Raw genomic sequence first — 23,984 nt, 5'->3', positions numbered from 1 at the left:
ACACAAATAAAACAAAAGTATTGGCAATATGAGGAAATAAGGAAATAAAAATTGTGCTGAATGGAGAAACACTAGAACAGGTGCAAAATTTTAAATATCTTGGAAGCAGGATAGACACCGATTGGAAGTGCACCACAGAAATTAAAACAAGGATAGCAATGACAAAAGAGGCGTTTTATAAGAAAAGGAGAATCTTCTGCAGCGGTCTGGACAGAGAACTCAGAGAGAGACTCATAAAATGTCTTGTATGGAGTGTTCTTCTATATGGCGCTGAAACATGGACTATGAGGAAAAAAAGAGAGAAAGGCTGGAGGCTTTTGAGATCTGGACATGGTGGAAGATGGAAAGAATAAGTTGGATGGACAGAGTAAAAAATGAAGAGGTACTGAGAAGAGTGGGAGAGAAAAGACAGTTACTAGATGTAATAAAGAGAAGAAAAAGAAATTGGATTGGGCATATATTAAGAAAGAATGACGGACTGATAAAAACAGTTTTAGAAGGTTATGTATAAGGGAAAAGGAAGCGAGGAAGGAAGAGATTCCAGATACTGGATGTCATGATGGACGGTACAACATACAGCAGCCTTAAGAAGGAAGCAATGGACCGCAGAAAATGGAGAGGCAAAGGACCTGCTAATATAGCAGATAACTGATGATGATGATGTGGAACCTAAGTCAAGTCTATAATAAAAAGGCAGCCACTACTGGCTACTTCTACAAAATATACTAATAAGAAATTCTTTTGCGGAATACAAATAATGGAAGGAGTGAAGTTAACACCTCACTATATTGCTGAGGCACTGAGTTGTCAATAGACACAAACAAGACAGAACATTTCTAAGCTCTCCCTCAATAACCGGTGGGTTTTTGTCTCAACTTGGAGTCTGAGTGATCTGCCCTTCCATTTTAGACTGCCCTCTTTCCTCTCCGAGAAAGAAAACAGCTCCAAAAGCTCTGGAAGTTTCATGTACTGTAAACTGTGTACACTTTGACTGATTTTCAGATCCAAATATGATAATCATGAGAGTTTTTTTTTAACTTCTATGATATTTATGTTAGTGAACATTGGGGCTTATACAAAAGGGCTACATACTAATCAGTACATACATTTTCTAAAATGCAGAGGAAGTAATGGAAAAAAATGTAGGTGGTCAATGTTAGCATGGATTTGGGAATACATTAACCAGCCTATACTTCCACTACAACTGTTGGTTACTGTTTCATTTGTGGTCAGTATTTCAAAAACACAATGAAACTTCGACCACCTAGAAATAAAACAGATGAAAGATTCAAAATTGTCTTATGCGCTTTATGAAGCCTCATAAAAGAAAAAAAAAAAAAAAAAAAAAAACCTAGTATGGTACATAAATCAAACAGTGTGACCCATCATCAAAATTATAAAAATAATGGAAGGTACTAAGGAGTACCACATACATAGCTCCAAATTTAGCTGAGCATAATACCTTCAATTTCACCCATCTTAGATCTAAACCCTCATTTCAAAACATCCATTTCCATTAGAATTAAGGTTATATGTTCTTCATTTCATGAGACAATATCTGGAACTAGTGGCCAAACAAACTTCAATTCTTGTTTCTGGAGACATCTGACATTACATGTTATACCTGAATCGATGGCTGAACCACAAAAGCATGCCATTCGTGCAACATATTACTGACAATTGATTTTTTTAGTTGTGGGTACATTAACAATAACAAATGAATCTTGGTCTATACACGGTGTCTAATGTGTGTATTCCTTAGTTCCACACTGTCATTGTCATCGACACTGTTTAACAAATGTCTGTAATACTGGGGTAATAATGATCAGTGGTCAATGTAACCCCAAAGTAGAGAAATCATGCACATGACCTCAGAAACTGTAATATAGTGGCAAATATATTACATGTGACAAAAAAACTAACCAGTGGTCTATATTGAGAATTAATTGAGTAACATATATGATATAAAACTGAAACTCTGCTGCAGAGTGAAAATCTCATTCTGGATATATGATATAGTTTAAAACACCGATCGCTTTGCAATTAAAGGTTACTGATGGATTTTGTACAACATGATTTTTGCACTTTTTTTTGTATACAATTATAAGTCAGAACAGGTTCACCAACTTTGGCCTTCTTGTCGTATTTTGGTGCCATGTTGTCAAGAATCGGAAGATTCCTCGGGAATTAAGTGTGCTTTTCAACCATCTGCAAAACCTGTTGGGTTCAGTTAAGGAAGACCTTGGCCTGAGGAAATGTGGTGTGTACAAGAACCCTTGTCAATGTGGGGCAGCATATATGGGCCAGACATGTCGCACAGTACAAGAACGCTGCGATGAACTTCAACGTCACACATGCCTTCATCAACTGGAAAAGTAGGAAATAACGAAACACTGTCTGAATACAGGACATCGGATAATTTTTGAGAAGACAGAAGTTTTATCCCCAGCATCATTTTTCTGGTATTGTATCATTAAGGAAGCAATAAATATCAGTACAGCCAATAATCCCTTTTCAACAAGCATGCGGGATTTCAACTGAGCACAGCCTGGAACCCTGCATTGGCTGCTATTAAATCACGACGTGAAAATCAATATTCTTCAATAACAGGCCCGTCATAACATTGGTCTAGTACGGCTGTTGGTGAGTAACATCTGGCCGCACTTTTGACAAACGCAGTGTACACCGCACACACAGGAGAGCCACTCTGCAATTTTTGGCAGAGGAAGTTTGAATATGGCACCATCTAACTGCAAATCATTGCTCATGATCGATTTCCGCACCTGTGTATTCTTCGCGCGCGTGTTCTAGAAATGAGGCATCGATGTGCGGATACCATCAGTCGTACCTAGCCACCAGCAAGGTTGAACTACCTGAAGATGTCGGACAGCTGCTCTGAGGAAATATTGTGGAATTTGAACAACATTATCTGGCAGCAAACCTGTGAAGACCATTTACAACACATCCGCAAGGAAAGCTTGAAGAGTCACATCAGGTTCACGAACTGTTGCGCAAGAAAATCAGCACTACATGGTGCCATTTAGCGTATACTGATGTCATGTTACCACCAAACAGTATATACTAAACACCCAACTGAGAGGTAACAGAGAGCTCTAAAATTTTTGGTGTACGAGTGGTCAAGTAACCATGATGACTAAGGTACTCTTATTTTCTGTATGCATCTATCAGCAGTACTAAAAAGTTTTGCCTCGTGAAGCTAAGTAATAGCCAGAAATTCCACCTTAGAAATTTATAATTTGAGTCTGTGTGTGATTAAAGGTTAAACTGTTTGCTGTGAACAAGTCGTAAACCTATACATTATTGTGTCTTCAGTGTCTACTGATGTGTTTGTGTCTTTTAACTTTATGTAAATGTCATCATTTTGAAGAATTTTCCATTGTTCTTGGTAAACCATTTATGGAGGTCAAGAATAGCAGCAGGCTGACACAGAATAATGACAGGCATTTTAAGTAATGTGTCCCCACTCTGAATTTAATCTTATTCCAGTTGCACCATATACTGATGTGACACTCTTTCTATTGTTAAGTTAAAAAATACAATGGGAAAGCCTTTAGTGCCATACTATTTTAGTTTCCTTAGAGAATTTTATGATCAACACAATCAAAGATCACAGAAAATGTCAATAGGAAATTTTTCTTCTGTGTATTTCAAACACTGGGAACCCTAAGGGCCCAAAGCACAGAGAAAAAATTTTGAAAGTCTCGGTATACTATATTTCCTATGAAAAAATTATATGCCCACTTTATGTTATGAAATATTAATTAATATTTAGGATTATATTTATGATTAATGTTAATTCACAAAATTTTCATACATAGGCTATCAACAAAAGTGTCTTTAGACAGTTATAAAGTTTGTAATTAATGTGGAACTAGAATTAGAACATACAGGACAGATACTAAATGCGCAACACATACAATTATGATCTATTCAAACATTTCATGGTCCTTGTTATAACCTTTTCACTAAGCACAATCTGTGGCTTGAGATCCAGATAAAAATGTTGATAAACCTCCAATTGCAAAGTACTACTACTATACAATGGCAAGTCTAGATGACAATTGAGCAGCGCAGAGCAACATACTCGTAATTATGCTTTGTGCTTTAGGCCCAGATGGAAGCTTTCCTGGACCCACTGCACTAAGGTATGGACTGTGTACAGCACACAGAGGCCCCAAAGGGCACTCGGAGTGTCTGAGCAAATGATACAATTGAAAAGCCTGTATTACGACGTACTGTGTGACCTGATATAGGGCAAAGAGCTCTGTTGTAAATACTGAGCAGTGTTCTGGAAGCCTATACCGGAAATCATCGGTACCAATGACAAAGGCACGCCCGACACCACAGTCAGTCTGAGAGCTTTGATAACCCATCATCAGGCCCTGAAATAAGTGACATCCAACCAGAGATCCTTGTCAGCCCTCCCCTCCATATCATCCTAGTCCATTCCTATAACACTACCAATCCCAACACCTTGCCACAAGTATCACATCCCTGTGGAAGACGTGCCCAATCCGCCCACGCAGCACTTCCTATTCCAGTCCTGTCACAGGTTTATCCTACCCCACCAGGGGCTGGGCCACCTGTGAAAGCAGCCGTGTCATTTACCAGCTCTGCTGCAATCACTGTACGACTTTTTATATTGGTATGACTACCTACCAGCTGCCAAACTGTGGCCAAGAGCAAAGTAGACCTACCAGCTGCCAAACTGTGGCCAAGAGCAAAGTACACTATCGTGTGGCACAACATGCAGCTGAACATAGCGTCCTTGATTCCAATGGCTGCTTCATTACCCAAACCATCTGTATCCTCCCCTCCACCGCCAGCTTTTCCGAACTGTGCAGATGGGAGTTATCCTTACAATACAGTCTCCACTCCTGTAACCATCCCGGCCACAACCTACATTAACATACTGCCTGTGGTGTCACCGCCAGACACCACACTTGCTAGGTGGTAGCCTTTAAATCAGCCGCGGTCCGCTAGTATATGACGGACCCGCATGTCGGCACTGTCAGTGATTGCAGACCGAGCGCCGCCACACTCCAGAAGTTACGTACTTATATTTACTAGACTCAATTCCCTTAACTGTTCCAGACCTCACGCCAGCCTGCGTGAGCTTAAACGCGTGCTTTTCGGCTTCCTCTTCATAGTGGATTGGCTGTCTTGCCAGTCCACTACACTGCCCCCATACCCTCCACCTAACAGTTTCCACCCCCTCTGTCCTATCACTTCCTCCCCTTACCTGTCTGCTACAATCTGTTTGCCACCCTCTGTCAATTCACCTCTCCATCTTTCCCCACTCCTCTCCTTTTTCGCTATTTTTCCCCACCTCCTTGCCCCACAACCCACTGACGCTACAGCAGTTGGCACTCTAGTCCCTGCACACTCCGTCAGACAGTGCTCCTCTTCTCCCACACGTATAATGCTATACCCCCCACCTCCAGATTGCAGATACCATCCCACGTGATAGTTACATTGTGGTCCAAGCTATCGGAGTTTATCATGGGTGTGTGAGGTGTTCTTGCTTGTGCAAATGAATTTTCTGCGTTTCTCTTTTTCCGATGAAGGCTGTGGCCGAAAGCTTGTGTGTCTTTTAATTGTGCCAGTCTGCTACTTAATGTGTTACCTTTATGGTAAGTAGCAATCTAGCTTTTCCTAAATTGTTGACTTCCTACATTTTCACAGAGAGCTGATCTGAGATAACATCTAGCATATTGCTGATAAGATTTATGCTAAATTGGTCTGTCATGACGCACTAACTCTGCTGGAGCACTTAACTCATTTTCAAATATAAATGCTGCTATAACAGTTGCTGTCTTTGAGCCCAATATGGATGGCCGGAGAGAAAAGCAATGCATTTCGTTTATGCAAACTGTTCAAACTATTTGCTAGACCAGTCAGTCAGCTGTGTGTGTGTGTGTGTGTGTGTGTGCGTGTGTGTGAGACAGAGAGAGAGAGAGAGAGAGAGAGAGAGAGAGAGAGAGAGAGATAGTCCTCCACAAATTTGTTCGCTTCTCAACCATCAGCCACTCTCAGCATGGCTGTACCAGGTTAACATGCATTAAATCCTGTAGCCTGTGTAAGTCAGAGCATACACAAGGAGTGTGTTAGTGGTGGGGGTTGCGAGCAGGCGCAGTATGGGAAATGCCGAGTGTACGCGGGAAGGTGCCATTCTAGTTTGAAGTCTGTGCTCACATTTTCTGTAAATATTAAATGGAGCCCCTCAACGCCCACACTTGCATGGCGACCATTCTAAAAGATCTACTGTCACAGCTGCTTTCGTTAGTACCTAGAAGAATTCTGCTGAAAATGCATCAGTAGAAGATGTTAACCATTTCTAACTTCCAGAAAGGCAGCATCAGTGGCGAATTTTGGATAAAACACATATTTCTCATATTACCATGTTAAAATTTGCTTTTCCTGCCAAAATACAGTGGAGTCTATGCAATGTCACCTCACTAATGTGTTGTGCAGATGCAATTGCAAGAGAATTCTGAAACAGTTTTTTATTAAGTTTAAAGCGAGGAACTGAGGAAAAGTAAGGCCGGTAGTTTATGGAAGAGCACATCCTCCACACAAAAATAAATGTGCAATACCTTTGCCTATGCTGTTCCAAAACCCAAAGCATTTATTGTTTCACCAGCCACTAGCGGCCCTTAAAAAGTACTGTCTTTCATCAAAGAAACTTGTAGTTAATGGAGAAAATGAAGTTTTGCATAATCATCGTATTCCAAAATACTCTCCTCTTTTATTTGCTATCAGTCACCAAACTCTCACTTAAATATCTGAAACCATTTATGAAATATGAGGAATGTGGTGCATATTTCATTCTGGCTTTATTGCAGGTGCATGCAACTGCAAATGGGTGTGCTGGATAAGATCAATTTTCTTGAGACTCGTGACAGAGAAATCCACCCAAGTCTAAAGAAAAATTAAGTATGTTAGCTAAATTTCATGCACAAGGACATATTATGTAATATGCACCAAATGCAAAATCATAGCGACCACAAATTTTCATTGCAAACTTTTTCGGCTTTTGTGCAGTGTTACTTACATGCATTAATATTACAATAACTATGAGCATTAATGAAATGAAGGGCATGTCATCATGAAGCTGACACATGAAGCTACAAGTGACACAAAAATGAAATATTTTTTACAGAATGTTTTCTTTAAAATCATTGAAGACTGTTTGGCATAAGTCTCGATTCTGTCATCGCTGACCGGCCGAATGAGGGTGAGCAATGTCAGCCTCCCCTTTCGAACAACTGAGTTAACTCGCCCAGTGCTTTGGACGAAAACTAGTGACTGTACATTGGCCACAATATCCTGTGCGGATTCAAAAAGAGATTGCAAGATACAACATAGAAGGGGAAAGATGCCAAACTTATCATGGCAGATGTGAGCAGAAATGTATACAGAATATTATGGGAAATTTTACCACATCTACAATCTCTTGAAATCACAAACTCCAGAAGGAACAGTGGTATTGGAAATAACACGCTGTACTTGTCATGGTAGGACACAAATTTAGGAAACAGATTCAGACAAAGTGAATAATACTCACAAAAAGACCAAATATGAAGTAAGATGGGATAATTATAAACATTGTTATAGTAAAAAGTGGAAATTTAATAGTTGTGACAATCATCTTAATGTTATTTTTTCAGACGCAACTGAAAAAAAAATCTACTGAACTCAATTTAGTGGAAGAAGGGCTCAACAAGATGAGTGATTAAATTTGAAGCAGTGCTGTAAGACAGGCAGCCGTAAGAAAATTCCAGGACTCTTGAGATGGACAGTAGGGAAGGCAAAAGAGTTATGGAAGAAATGAAACACAACTGTGCAATGATGAAGGAAGGAAGCAAGAATCCTATGGATGAAAGGCTACTGTAATTGTATGGATGGCTTTCATAAGAGTTGTCAAATTTAATGGGTACACACGTTACAGGATTCAGTCTAAAGCAACAAAAGACTGTTCTGCACTTTTGAGTTTCTTCGTGCAGGATTTGAAGACCAGTAGCCGGACATCAATCGCCTACAACAGGTTGATCTTATCCTCAGCCTCGGACAATCTCTAAAAACCATCTTTGAATAATTGAAGATTTTGGAGCATTGTGAAAGTGCAAAACATTTCAAGCATTTTAGCAGAGTGCTGCCAGCTGAGTACAAGACTGATATGCTTATCAGTCTTGTAACCATGAAGTTGGTGGTATGAGTCTTGCTACGCGCAACCCCCCCCCCCCCCCCCCTCTCTCTCTCTCTCTCTCTCTCTCTCTCTCACAAAAGACATTCTTTGAATTCTATATTTATTTTTAAATGGAAACTACAGTTAACAAATACTGAATCATAGTTCTTAACAGAATCATCATCATCTTATTTTTAATTACTAATCATATAAAAATGTGATTATTCACAATATATTAAAATGTGGTCAAAATAACCAGGTAGAAGATAAAATACTTTCCTATTTAAAGAGATTGAGCAGTGTTGTTGATGTATAAATACAAATTTATTTCATTTAACAATAGGGTTTAGCATTTCTATATCATTTTAATTGAATTAAATCTGATTAAAAACTAAAATTAAAAAAAAAACTTATTTATTTAAAATTATGAATCAATATTAGTTAATTAACATTTCCATTTAATAATAAATACAGAACTCAAATAAAGTACACAAAATATGTTGTTCCTAGCAAGAATCGAACCAATAACTTCATTGTTACAACACACACACACACACACACACACACACACACACAGTTGCTGACACTCAGTTAAAATGATTTCACAGCACTCTTAAAATCTTCAGATATTTAAATGTGATTTTATTGAGTTTGAGTGTGTTTTACCACTTTGGAAATCTGTATCTGGGCACTGGCCATCAAATGGTACTAAGTATAAGGAAAATCAAAGTGAATGAGCAGTCTGTGAGGTCTCCATACGGCAAGAGAAGAGCTCTGACAGTTGAATAGGCCTCGGCACATGTGCTCTGTGCAATGGCCAATCAGATCATGAGTTTTTGTTTACGTTACTGTAGCAACGTCCCATTGTTGCCGCAGTACTAAGCGACCACTGCTTTCAGTCAGTGGTGCCGCAGGCTTTGTTCAGGTTTGTGTGTGTACATGTGCATTCCACTAGTTCTGTGAGTTTCTTTGGCACATGTGTGGAAACGGCTTCCCATAGTGCAGAGAAGACAACTTTTGGAAAAGGAGCTATGCTGAAATATCAAGCATACACATTTATATACAGATTGTGTTTTACTTTGAAAGGGAAAGGACCAATGGTGAGACTTTGATACCATGAGTAAACTGATTGACAGGGTAACAGAAGCATTGAAATCTCTATAGCGACTCCGAAGAGAGTCACAAATGATAAGGACGCTGCCAATTCAGCTGGGAGCCCTGTTATTGTGACACCTGGAAAGTCAAGGAAGAGATTATCGTATAACTGAAACATACAACTTTGACGAAAGTGCTGTCAGGCAACGTATATACATGTACTACATCAGGAATGAGTACCTACGACTTAAAAAGTTGATGGAATCACTGTTGGATAGTGATTTGTTCACAGCCAGAATGATAAGTCTCTTCACTGTTTATAAAAAAAAAACTGTATGCTGCTGGCTAAAGTTCTCAGGAAGAAAGATACTAATGGAATGCAAAGACATTGTGGCATGGAGATGTCATTTCCTGTGTGGATTGCTAGCTATGAATCTGGAAAATGTAATATGGATTGATGAAACACGGGTCAACAAGACACATGCATGACCCGTCGCATAGACAGACGGCAAACGCCACAAAACTACAAGTGTGCCAACTGGTAAGGGAGGGCGATTAATTATTGTTCAAGCTGTCTCTATGAACGATTTTGTATCCAGTGCTATGAAGATGTTTCAGTATGAAAAAAACTGTCAATTACCATGAGGAAATGAATGTAGATTATTTAAAGGCAGGTACGTTACTCATTTGCTACCAAATGTCAGTTCTGGTAGTGTTTTTGTAAGGGACAATGTACCATACCATTCCAGAAAATTAAATAAAGCACCAATGATTGATGCAAGGAGAGACGAATAATCAGCTGGTTAAATAATAATAAAATACGCTTTGAACAGAACAGGCGAAATGCAGAACGTCTGGAACTAGAGAAACGATACAAGCCACCAAAGGTACAGTATATAATTGACACATTAGCAGAGAACCACGGTCACAAAGTTATATGTTTTCCATCATAGTACCCTGCATTACAATGCCACTGAACTTGTCTGGGATCAAATAAAAGCAGATATCATGGAGCAAAATAAAACCTTTCTGCTGTGAGAAACAGAGGCTGATAAATAAGGCTGTCACATGAATCAGGCCAGAACATTGGAAGAATATCATGAACCCAGTGTGGAAAAAGATTACAAGGTTGAACATAAAATAAGGCATAAGAAAGGAATCCATATAAAATATGGTAAATTCTTTATCAAACGATGAGGACAGCAGCAGTGAAGATATCTAAGCCTGTGTCGTCACGACGAAAGATGATCAATCAGATGGCGATTATCTTGGAGTTTCTGTTCTCCCGCATGAAAAATAAAGGTGGCATTTTCATTTGATGTTTTAAACATAACATTTATGGTGGTGGTGGTGGTTAGTGTTTAATGTCCCGTCGACAACGAGGTCATTAGAGATGGAGCGCAAGCTCGGGTTAGGGAAGGATTGGGAAGGAAATCGGCCGTGCCCTTTCAAAGGAACCATACCAGCATTTGCCTGAAACGAATTAGGGAAATCACGGAAAACCTAAACCAGGATGGCCGGAGACGGGATTGAACCGTCGTCGCCCCGAATGCGAGTCCAGTGTGCTAACCACTGCGCCACCTCGCTCGGTCAAACATAACATTTGTGCATTTTGCTAAACCCCGTTAATTAAAAATCCATTTGTGGTGTTTGTGTAAGAAGGCAAACACTGCTAGCCCATGAGAAAAACATATGTGATCAAGGAACAAATCACTCAGTAGAATGCAGCCAGCAAGAACACTTCAACGAATCATGAGGCATTGTTTGGCTCTGTACCCCTGGGTGCCAAGGAGCCAAAAAATGGGATGTGAAGGTCTGTCACCCGGCTCCCCGAACCATCAATCGCTTGGCCACTGCACAGCCATGCCCGGAATACTGGGGTTGAGATGGGATGGGTTGGGGGGGAGAAGAGAAAGAATAGAAAAGAGGATTCAATTTTCCTCTTACTGTAGCTGACATACTTGGGGGCAGAAGTTAAATAAAATAAAACTTTTCTTCTTTCTCATGACTTTTGTACCAAAAGCTTGCTTCAGAATCTCTGTCCTTATAATTTTTTAGTATGTAATGCTAAAAGAAAGGCAGTGTTGACAGGGGAGAACCTGAAGCTCTTCCTTTGACAATTTATGCTCAACAAGATCAGTTTATTCCATTCAGTCAAAGGCTAAATTAGTAAGATATTGGTTCTACACTCACCGTGCAAATTTTTCTACAATCTGCAAGGCCGTCTTCTTTACGTTTCACTGACTGAAGCTCATCATTTGTAATTTGGAAAGCAGACAAAGTTTGCTTCAGCTGTTTGAAAGTTTGATTCCTGGGATCAAATTTCCAGCTTCTAGCTTTAAAAAGAAAAAAAAAAACAAATTCAAATTCAAATAAGAATTACTACATTTTCCTAAAATAATACATTTAAAAGTCCTGCTTTGCTAAAAATGACAAATATTAAAAATAAATAATTTCTAACTTCCAGATGACACTTAAACGTTTAAAATTCCTGTTACTGATCACAACAATGAGGAAGCATACAGCAAAGAAGTGACCATAACTTCATCTGGCTGGATGGTGCCTTCCATGTGACAGCACACGGCCTCACATTGAAATCAAATTACATTATTTCACAAAGATCGGCATAACCTATGTAACCAACTAACCTCAGGAATCCAAACATCCCCCCCTGTCCCCTCTCTCATTCCTTCCCTATCAGGAGATGTTTATGTTTAAGAAATTGTTTGAGTAATGCTTGATAACCACTTAGCTGTTACTGACTTCAGTGGCACTTGATGGCAGTGGTGCTGCCTATACACATAGATATGTTAACGCCACATGGAAACGCTTTTGGGATTTGAATATTCTGAAAATATACTAACTACAATACAATAATACAAATTAAAGACAAAATCAGCTGCTTCCATTATTACAGTGATTCAAATACATGTCTAGATGTATAATTATGTGCACAAAGTAATTAAACATAAAAAATTTTGTATTCTAAGACTACATAAATAACCATGCTGATGTCTTTAACTACTACCTCATTCATCTAGGTCCACAGTGTTAAGACCAATCACAAGTGACTTACTACGTAAAATCACATAAGGACTAAGTTTTTAGAGAATGCAAAACATTTCAGCTTTATCATTAAATAACATTCAGTTACCAAGCAGACTTGATAAAGAGGCCACTAACAAGATTTACGTGTTCTCTTCCTGATAGCTGCTCAAGGGGTTAGAGGCTCCATCAAGTCGGTCTGGCAGTAAAGTCAAACATAATAAGGCTCATTCTGAATTAGCCTATAGGAAAATGTTGTGGAGACCCTTGGGAAACTAAATTGGATTTTGTTCGAACATACAAAATTTTCTTCTTTCTAATAGGTGTTTAGTAAATTTAGAGAACCAGGTGTTCATATACTATCAATTATATTTCCTTTGTTCCACACGTAAATGAAACAGGGATGTAAATCTCTAATAGTAGTAAACTGTTCCCTCAATCACACACTACGCACAGGCTTATCCATACAGCTTACAGATGTAGTGTGTGTGTGAGGAGAGAGAGAGAGAGAGAGAGAGAGAGAGAGAGAGATATCAGTCTTTTAATTAATTTATATTCAGAGTAAGCTGCAATTTTTTCTATTTTTTTTTTTTTTTTTTTTTTTTTTTTTTTCCACGATAAGTCAGAGAAATGAACAATCATTTAATATGGAATCTTTGTAATACAAAGAACAGATCACCTGGAACAGATTTTCTTGTACAAATAAGAAATGGGCAAAGCTAAGAGAATGAACACAATATGGCAACTTAAAATGAGGAATGAATGCACAAGCTAATGACTGTCATGTAGAAGCTAGCATGTTTCAGATGAATTTCATTCAACTGGCCAACAATTCATCTCCAACTGGGAAGGATTGGAAAATGGTATACTTAGAAAGGCCAAATCTCTTTTTAATGAAATGTCATTACTAAAATTACACTGCTACATAACACACTTTTCTTAATAAAGTTCAGTGACACGAAAAAAATTAAATAGCTGATATAGCAACTGTTACTAACTAAAATCACATTCTGACTTAGGCACCTATGAAATGATACGAGACACTTGGTTCAAAATCAAAAAATTTTAATAGCTGCAGATCATATTAGCCCATCAATTTTTACAACTATTTTGCTCCTTTACTTAAATTCACTATTTCTCAATATGGTTCCAATAAAAAAACACTTGTGTACCGTATAAACTTTTTTGTTTCCATTTTTTGAAAATAGAACTTTCACAGTGACACAAGTATTCAGTGGGGGCAACACAGCTCATGAAAATATTTATCATCCTTGTCGTTTTCATAAGAAATCCATGATTGATGTGAATGCCAATAAGAACAGTTTCAAAATTTAATTGGAACTACTTGATTTAAAAACAATTATTTTCAGGCTGATGATTTGAATGCTGCTGGTGTACAGTATTCAGATTGGTACTCATCTTCCTCTAGCTCAGACAATAATAATTTTTCCCTCTTCATTCAACTGTAACAAGTTGTAAAGTTAAAACCACTCACTCATCAATGTATTAAAGGCACTGTAATTACCTTGCATTTCAGCTGCTTGGATGTTACTTTCTTCATCACCTAAAAATGCAGTATATGTTGTACTTCATAATCATTTCTTTAACTTTTTATCAAATTCCACAGTTTCCCTAACCAAATCAAGTAATTTAGTATTTACAGTTGTAAGCAAACCTCTGATGCTCAGACTCATTTACAGTATGCGTCATTTATTTTCTTGAATATCCTTCAAATATCCAACTAGTCTGGACCCATCGAGCCTCTACTTCCTCAGTGTAATGTATGGTATGGTTAAAATCACCCACAGAAAGATTTCATTCACAGGAGACAAAAGCGGATTTAAAACATACAAACTGCTGGATTGAGAGTTCTTAAAATTGCCAACCAGTAAGATTATTTGTGTCAGTATGAGACTTACTTATATGTCTCAACAGCAATGCTGATTGTGGTAACACCTTAGTATATATTTGTCGCCAAGTGGTGAAACTTTCTGGTTGATTCTGAAGGCAATCAGAAAGATATATGCACAGCTGCAACAAAAACAAAAAGAGACAAAAACTATTGTGTATGAACATATTCACTTAATGTTAGATGGTAACTGAATTAAGAGGTTACCTGTTAATTTGTTGTTACAGGGGCAACTTTTTGGGCAATCTCAGTAATAAAAATTGATCATGGGGAAGGGCGAAGTTCTTGTGAAAAGCAAAGGGAGCTAATGAGCTGGATACATCACAGGGAGTGATATGTTTACAAATTAATTAACCAGAAAGTTTCTTTTCTTACATATTTCATCAACACATAAAAAGGATTTTCATCAACTGCACGTATGCAAATAAGACGGTAACACTAAGTGCTAGACTTGCAATAATACATAAGGTTTCAAAAATAGCCTTTCTCTGCTTTGGAGTTTCACAACATTGCACGAGACTGGGAACTCAGATTTGCTGCTAAACAGGAATACAGCATGTCATTTTATGTTCAGATAATGTTCATTCACTATATCTTTCCTTACATTGTGGCACAACACCTATCACAATTTTTTTTATTTTTTGGATACAATTTTCCTGTCTCCCCCCCTTGCCTCTCTCTCCCACGCGCGCGCGCGCACCCACCCACCCACCCACACACAACACACACAACACACACACACACACACACACACACACACACACACACACACTTATGCAGAAGTTCTGCTCACCTGCCCACAGGGTATCACGGGAGACAGCCTCCATCGGCTTTGGGAAGAAGGAGAATTGAAGCTTCTGAGTCAGTCCATAATGTGTTCTTGAGCTACTCAACTACCAAAGTACTGCCCTCAAAAGTAAGGTAATTTTCTGGCAAACTGTTTTAACTTATTCAAATATTCAAGTTCACTTCTGTTGTTTGCATTCAGCCTTCAACTCTTGCCACTGATAACATTTTGTTGACGTGTTATTATGGCAGTGGAATGTTGTGCAAAATTACACCAATGTGCTACAATGTGATGGCCTCTAGTCTTATGACTTACAATGGTCATAATCATAGCTTAATTGAATATATTAATTTTTCATATGTAAACTGAACTGTTTAATTATAAATTTTATAATTAATAGTTTAACAATGCAAGGGGGTGGAGGATGTTAGCATCTCCAGGAATCGAATGCAGGTCCACAAACTACCAAACTATGCTTTACAACACACACTCAATGTGCAGTCCTGACAGTGGCACTTCAAAAATCTCTCATATTCTCTATACTTGCACAGTATGCTGCACTCAATTTCAATTAAAAATACTGACCTTATACTGTGAGCACAGCACTTCTGGAAAGATGACACACACACACACACACACACACACACACACACACACACTGTAAACAATAGTCTACCACACTACTAAAGATAACTGATACCAGAAGTTATTGGCAGTGAAAATTTCTAAAGAATGGGTGAGGTAGCATTAACTATGTCCCTCTGTTTTATGAAAGGAAGAGAGCAGAATTCCATGCAGAATTTAAGCAAAAACCTCCATCTCCATTTAACAAGGTTATTTGCTAATTTAACTGTTTTCTTAGTAACACCAGCCCAATAACTTTAAGTGCATGCCAGATCTTCGTGTTGTTATACTGTGTAGGATGACCAGTGACAAGACAATGTTCTGCAACCACCAATTTGGTAGGATGACTAAAGGGACCAAACTACTAGGTCATCAGTCCCTTTTTCCGTGAAGAGAGAGAACTACATGACTGCAGATCAGAGATAGCCTACCGATCAGAACCAGGGGAAGAAAACTTGAAGGTCTAGCAAAGCCAAGATAAGGGACAACTGAAGAAAGGGAGACAGAGGAAGAAAGGCAAGTGAGGTGCCCTATCTAGGGAGCAGCCGGAAATCCCTGAAAGGAGAGCGGAATGAGGGGCATACATCCCCCAGCCCCTGCCACTTACCAGAGGTACTCAACTCAGAGATTTCCTCATAAAGACTAGCAACATGGACAGGACAAGAGAAGCACAGAGAGACAAAAGATGAAGAAGTGTAACAGACCAGTGAGAGGGTGAAAAAAAAAAAAAGGGCAAGTAGGGTGAGGAGTGGAGTGGACCAACAAGCCCAGACAGCCGCAGCCCTGTGTTCTGCCAAACTCTCAATGGGTCGATAAGGTTAAGCGGCCCTCCCTTAAAGAGAGTGATAAATGCCTGCTTCATGAATAAAACATAAAACTATGTCAGCCACTGAGGCACCATCTCCTAACACCGGGTGCGAGTCAGGGAGAGCAAGAGTCCGCCACATGGCAACTAGGTTGGACAGTCCAGCAAAATGTGGACCACGATCAAATGGTAGCCACAACGACAGTGGGGTGGGTCCTCGCTATGAGGAGATAATGACGAGTCAGCCAAACAGAGTTGATGCAGGGCCAGCAAAGGTTGGTAGAGTTTTTGCAAGAGGCCTGCTTGGAGGACCTCCACAGATTCGTAGTCTCCTTGGTGACCCGTAGTTTATTTTGTGAAGTCAAAGTGGTCACCTAAAACTTGATGGCGTAATATCGATTGGAGGTCTGTCTCCAGAATAATGATGTCAAGTCGGTTAGCTTGTAGCCAGTTTGGTCAGGCTATCAGCAAGTTCTTCCTGGGATCCCGATGTGGGCCGGGGTGCAGACAAAGGTCGCTAAGTGTCCACACTGTTCAAGGTCATACAGGAAATCATGGATAGCAATGACCAAGGGATGGTGAGGGTAGCACTAGTTAAGTGCTTGCAAACTGCTCAAGGAGTAGCTGCAGATGAAGAAAGACCTCACCAGTGCAGGAACGGATGTGCTCAAGAGCCCCAACTCTGCAGTGAAAACACTACAGCCATCTGGCAAGGAGCGCAGTTCAGTAAGCCCCTTGTGAGTATAAGCAAAGTGTACATGATCGGCAATCATCAAGCCATCAGTGTAGACTACTTCTGAAACCCGGAATGTGCCAAGGATGGAAAATAATCGGTGCAGAGGGCCTTGGATGAACCAAATCTTTCAGACCTTGTGATAGGTCAAGACGAAGCTGTGGCTGAGGGATGCACCACGGAGGTGTACGGGAGTCAGTCCAGAGGAGAGGTGGAAGAGCAAACAACTGAAATGCAGAGAGGATAGACCAGATGTGGATTGCGATCGTAATCCTGATCTGGGCTGCCATTGCAGGAGATGGATTAATGTGTTTGGAAAGAGGAGATTGTAGTTCAGAAGCGTAGGTGAGCTGAAGATGTGGGTAGTATCAATGATAAGCTGCTGTTGGTGGCTGATCCACAATGTAAAGACCCCAGCCTCCATGAGTAAGCAGTTAACAGGGCTAATTCAAAATGCTCCCATCACAACAGGTCAAATCCTGCAATGGCGTATCGGATCCAGTACCCGCACTGTTGAGGGTGATGCCAAACTATATGCCAGACTCCCATAGTCAAGGCAGGACTGTATCAGGGCTTTGTAAAGCACCATAGTATATTAAGTTGCAGCCAGCACTTCACTTAAGCTGGCGAAGATGGGGAATCCACGTCAACAGAGAATCGAAGGCAAGTCCTAAGAAGTGGCAAGTCTCCACCACACTGAGTAGCTGGTTGTCAAGGTAAAGTTACAGTTGTGGGTGAACGGTACGATGTCGGCAGAACCGCATGACGCGATTCTTGGCAGTTTAAAAGTCGAAAGCCACGGGTAAGGGCCCACGCATGCACCTTTCGTATAGCATCTTGCAGTCAACATTCAGTGACACCCACACTAGAGGAACAATGGTAGAGGCAAAAGTCGTCAGTATACAACGAATGTGCTACTAGACCATTGATGGCTACAAGAAACAGAGGTGCACTCAGTACAGAGCCCTGCAGGATCCCATTCTCTTGAATATGGGGGAGCACAGTGGGAAGCACCAACATGAACCCAGAATGTATGGTGCAACAGGAAATCCTGGATGAAAATAAGGAGCAAAGACCCCACTCATGTAAGGCAGTAAAGATGTGGTGTCACAAAGTGGTGTCATAAGCCTTTTGCAGGTCGAAGAAGGTGCTTATAAGGTGTTGACATCTGGAAAAAGCTGTTAGGTTGGCAGATTCCAGGTAAAACAGATTATCACTAGTGGAACAGCCTTGGCATAAACCACCCTGGGACACAGCCAGAAGACCACAAGATTCAAGGAGCCAACAATCACCAGCTCACCACGTGTTCAAGCAACTGTCTATCTCTCGAGGGTGCTTGCCTGGTTTCAGTACTGGGACAATGATGCTTTGTCGCCGTTGCAACGGGAACTCGCCCTCACTCCAGATGTGGTGAAAGATGACAAGGATATGATGCTGACAATCCACTGGTAGGTGCTTGATCATTTGGTTGTGGATGCAGTCCAGCCCTGGGGCTGTGTCAGGGCCGTGGGCTAAGACAGTGACAAATTCCCACTCACTGAATCGAACATTATATGGCTCCAGGTGGCATGTAGTAAAAGATAATTGGCTTTGCTCCACATACTGTTTAAAACACAAAAGGCAGGTTGACAATTTTCAGGTGCTGAGGCTTGAGCTTAGTGCAGAGCAGAATGTTCAGTGACACTGACTGTGTCAGTGTACACAGCGACATTCAAGGTAATACGGGGTTCACCTGCAGCTGACCCGGGCACAGAGCTGCTTAAAAGCAATGAGGTGCTCCATCGATGGGTGCTGCTTATTGTGTTGGAGAGCCCGACTGCAACCTGATGACCCTGAAGATACTGTTTTCCGTCTGGGTGGGCCCAAGGAACAGGGGATCGCTAAATCAGCTGCTGAAAGAATGGCTGTAGTTGTATTCTGGACTGCCTCATCGACATCTCCATGCCGTTGGGAGGCAAGGCCGACAGCAGAGGTGAAAGCATCCCAGTCAGCACTGTTGAGAATCCATTTGGGTAGGTGTCCAGGGGAGAGACACTGGGGGTGGGACAGGAAGATTGGCAAGTCGTCACTACCACACAGTTCATCGTGGACCTTCCAATGGATGGATGGGAGAAGACAAGGGCTGCAAAGGGAAAGGTCAATCACTGAGAAAGTTCCGTGTACCACACTGAAGTGTTTGTGGGTGCCAGTATTCAAGAGACAAATGTTAAGTTCTGCCAGTAAATTTTCGAGGTCTTTTACCACAGCCAGTGATCACAGTTCCACCCCACAATGGGTTATACGCACTGAAATCACTCAAGATTAGGAAAGGCTGGGGGAGCTGAGAAACCCATGCAAATAGTATGTTCTGAGACACTTCACCATCGGGCGGGAGGTAAACACTGCAGACAGTAATATCCTGGAACACCCTTACCTGAACTGCCACAGCCTCCAAAGGTGTATTAAGAGATCCAAGTTCACTATATAGAGTGTCTACAACACGTTTGACATGCTGGATGCAATTGCTCGTACTACTGGCCTCTTGGTAAGTGAGTTTGTCCAGTCTTGTATTCTTGTATTTTCTTCTCACTCAGGAAAACAGTGCAATATGGTGAGCAGGGAGAATGGTACTTTCCACAGATGACACAAATGTGGAGGAATAGGCACAAGGCGCATTTGCATGTAGCGCTCATCCACAGTCTTGACAGATGTGGCTAGCATTGCAACGCAAAGACATGCCCAGACTTCAGATACTTGATGCACCGCATGGGGGAGGAGGAATATAAGGTTTCACACTGCATCGGTATACCATCACCTCTACCTTTTCAGGCAATGAATCACCCTCAAACACCAAGATGCACGCACCTGTAGTGACCCTATTGTCCTCTGGCCTCATATGTACATAACAGACAAAGAGTTCACGACATCTCTCCAAGTTGGTGTGTAGCTCATAATCAGGTTGTAAGAGCAGGTCTCTATGAAAAATGATGTCCTGAACCAAATTTAGATTGTTTGGGAGTGTCGGTCACAAGTATTTCACCCAGCTTGTTAAAAGTGAGCAGTGCCCACGATTATGCAGGGGTGCTGTTCCACACACTTGGCTGCCACTTCCACCAACTTGCCTTCTAAGTTCTCCACAAAGAATAAGGGCTATGTAACCAAGAAGGAATCACCATCAGTCCTTGTACAAAACAAGCACTGCACGGAGTATTGCTCTGCTTGCTGCTTAGCCCTATGTACCTTCCACAGTGTAGCCAGGGAAGGGAATATTTTAGGGTCATATCTCTCTTCACTGAAAGAGGACTGTCTTTTCATAAGACTGTTGGGGCCATATGGCCACCAGTCGAAGATAACATAATCCGCTTCATTTACGGCTCATCCGCAATTGTGCCACTACCACTCTGAACTCTGAATTCCAAAAGGGGGACCTCCCCATGGATGCCACCCTACCTCAGCAATGGCTACCTTGCCAGTAATCCATTACTCAGAGTACCCGTGTGCCAGTCACTATGGGCAGATACTCCTTGGTATAAATGGGGAGTTTTCAGCTCAGGCACCAACAATGCGATCCCTGCGTCGTCAGGGGGCTACCACCGTGCGAGTACTTGATGCCCCCCCCTCCCTTCCCCATCATCACCCATCATGGGCTGGTGGGCTTTTCATGTGTTACCTTATTAAAGGGAAGGGAGCACAAATGAAACGGCACAAAGGTGGAGCTTACACTACATTGGGAAACCTTCCCTGCACAATCCGCATTGCTGGGAAATTTTGAAAATCATTGTCAGGTCAAAACCCACAATGAGGACCATGTGTTTATTTCATGAAAAGTTGTAGAATACGCCGCAAGTGGAAACTCGAGGCTCAATCATTAACCAGGTTCAAGCAGGGTTGGAACCAAGAAAACCATGTAATGGAAAGGCAGAGGGAGAAAGGGATAGTGGTAGTGTAAGCTTGTGGCATGGCAAGTACGTAATGCTACAAAGGCTGGGGCCCTGTGGAAAGAGTTGTGAGTCCCCTGAGGTGAGCCGATTTGCTCAGCTGTCGTAAGCCGGTGTGGCACTTATATGCTTAGTACACCGCTCCTTTGTGGTCCTGATAGTCTGACCGATATATGAGATGGGATAAATGCAAGGAACACGATGAGACACCCAATGTACACAAATCGAGATCATCCTTAACAGAACCTAAAAGTACCCTAATTTTTGATGGAGGTCAGAAAACACATTTCACATCATATTTCTGAAAATAGAACCAATCTTGTTGGAAATGCTCCCTGTGTAAGGCAGAAAGGCCATAGACTTTGGTGCCAACTCAGTATTATCATCATTCAATGGGTGCACAGTTGGTCGATAGTGCAATGCATGTTTAGTCACTCTTTCCATTCTGATGCAAGGTGACCTCAAAGTGGGTTAACTCATCTGACAAACTCTCAGGGTCTGCAATGACGTGGGCACTTTGTACCACAGAAAGAAGTACCCCTTCACACTGAGCTAAATGGTGACAACAAGTGCCTGCAGTTACAAGTCAGTGTTGGTGGGCTTCCTGCAAACAGCATGTCCCAGCACACCATCCACCTTCTTTCTGAGCAATACACCAGTAAAGGGAAGACAGCCATTCTTTCCCATCTCCATCGTCAAACAAATATTTGGGTGGACTGTATTCACATGTTCTAGAAAGTCAAATTCTCACTGCTCAAGCTCAATATAAAACTAAATTTTATGCAGATGTGCAAAAGGCGAAAATACGAGTGTGAAAAGAATCTTCCTCATATTTGGCATATTTATGAACATCAAATATCTATTTAGACAAACAACTTGAGAACACAAATATATTTAGAATAACAAATACATTCTTTGCGTTCTCATGTGTTATTATTTTCTATTTTGCAGCATATTTAAGCATCATTAAAGTGAACCTCACCAAACATTTGAAAATTACACTTACTCTTCAACATACAAAACATATTTTATGCAAGGTGCAATCAGATTCCTATACAAACTCCAAGATTGCACAGAAGGCAACAGGTAAATGACGACTTGAGTAGAAATCCATGTCTAGAGAAAAACCCTTAATATGCAAGGAAAAACATGTGAATCAATGTGCTTGACTTTCCCACATTTGCTTACTACAACTCTGGTAAATACAGAATTTGTAATGGTGATGACTATACATTAGTCTGGGCATACAACAGTGAGGTGTTAAATGCCTGCACAGCATTAGTAATCAACTAATTTAAGCGGTAACCACAACCAGTGCCAAGGGACACACTAAACATACAGTATTCATGCATGATATTACGCTCAGTGTTTCTTCTCCCAGCGACTGTCGCATTCGACTTAATTACAAAAAAAACCAACAGCAGTTAGCATTTAGTTTGGCACATAAATTAACGGGTTGTAAATATAAAAACTGCCAGTGTTACAGTAAATCGCTACCTCCTTTTCGCCTACATTTTTATAGGTTTGTTGCTGTAGTGTGGATTTGGGTGCAATTATACTAAAATCATTATGTACCAGCAACTACTGATGTCCTACAAGTCACAAAAAAATGTACTCTACAAGTTACTGATTCTCTCAACACTACAAGAAATATGAAAATTACCTCAGATTTCAAGTTTTCATGGGCTGATGGCACCAATCGTTCCAGTAGGGACTGGAACATTCCAGGAAGTCTTTTTTCTGCGTCTGTACCCATCACATGTTTCTGCAAATTGAAATACAAAGGCATGAACTATTTACATTAACTGTAAACACAAATTATACAGTGGAAAATCCACAAATTATACAGTGTACCCGAAAACTTTTACATTTCAGCAGTCAAATGTAATCTAACTATAAACCAATGTGCATGCTTGCTGTAGAGCCCAGCAAATTCATAGTATTATCAGAGTATGCAAATTACGGAGATATATTTACAAAAGCTCTTCCCAATTTTTAGTTTCAAGGTATATTACAATAACAGCTCATCCCAGCAAGGCAGCATGAATTGTGTATGTCAAGCAGAAGCTGTCAGTATTATTGAAACTATCTGTGAGTAAAATAAGAGGAGGAGGAGGATATTAGTGTTTAATGTCCCATCGACAATGATGGTCATTTGAGATGGAACACAAGCTCAGATTGGAGAAGGATGGAGGAGGAAAGCAGCTGTGCCCTTTCAAGGGAACAATCTCACCATTTGCCTTTAGCAATTTATCGAAATTATGGAAAACCTAAATCAGGATGGCTGGATGTGGGTTTGAACCATCGTCCTCCCAAATGAGAGTCCAGTGCGATACCCTGCTCGGTGCGAGTACAATAAAATCATATTAAAGCTTCTAGAAAGTCATTTTCCTTTAATAAAAAAAAATTAAAACAAAATCCTTTGAAATGGTTACCATTAATGCACTGTTTAAGAGGAAATGGAAAATAATTCATGTCAGACTGTAATTAGTGTTTCACTAATTTGTGAAATCCTGGAATCTTTCTTTCAGTCACAAAATAAAATGCTCTACTTTCTATGATTGGTATGAAAGTGCTAAACAAATGAATTGCAAAAAATAAAAGAAAATGTGTGATGAGAAGATCAATTATCTTTAACGAGAACCACTGAGACATAGAATATGTAACAATGAACTGATTATCTGAATGGAAAGTTTTAAAATATTCACTTAAAGAGCACATTCTTAGTTCATGATTTGCAATGTAAAAAACTAAATGTTTCGATTGAGGAATTAACTTCCCCCTTGCCTCTCTTTCTCTTGAACTTAGAATAACTATAGGGTGGGATGAGAGATTGTAGATACAATGAATTACATTATTC

At 40.4% G+C, this 23,984-nt stretch overlaps 1 protein-coding gene across 1 annotated transcript in view; it reads right to left on the bottom strand.

The window, feature by feature from the left end:
• LOC124612397 (transmembrane protein 214-B) overlaps window positions 1–23,984 on the bottom strand; it is a 149,716-nt gene that overhangs the window by 85,893 nt on the left and 39,839 nt on the right. The window contains exons 6-8 of the mRNA XM_047140578.1: window positions 22,788–22,889; window positions 14,269–14,380; window positions 11,498–11,640 (exon numbers count right to left, since the gene is read on the bottom strand). Of these exons, the coding sequence (XP_046996534.1) occupies window positions 11,498–11,640; window positions 14,269–14,380; window positions 22,788–22,889 (357 nt within the window). The remainder of the gene's footprint in view (window positions 1–11,497; window positions 11,641–14,268; window positions 14,381–22,787; window positions 22,890–23,984) is intronic.

This window comes from Schistocerca americana, chromosome 4, assembly GCF_021461395.2.
Source record: "Schistocerca americana isolate TAMUIC-IGC-003095 chromosome 4, iqSchAmer2.1, whole genome shotgun sequence".
Lineage (NCBI taxonomy): Eukaryota > Metazoa > Arthropoda > Insecta > Orthoptera > Acrididae > Schistocerca > Schistocerca americana.
Note: the sequence above shows the minus strand (reverse complement) of the source record. Positions and strands in the feature narration are given on the sequence as shown.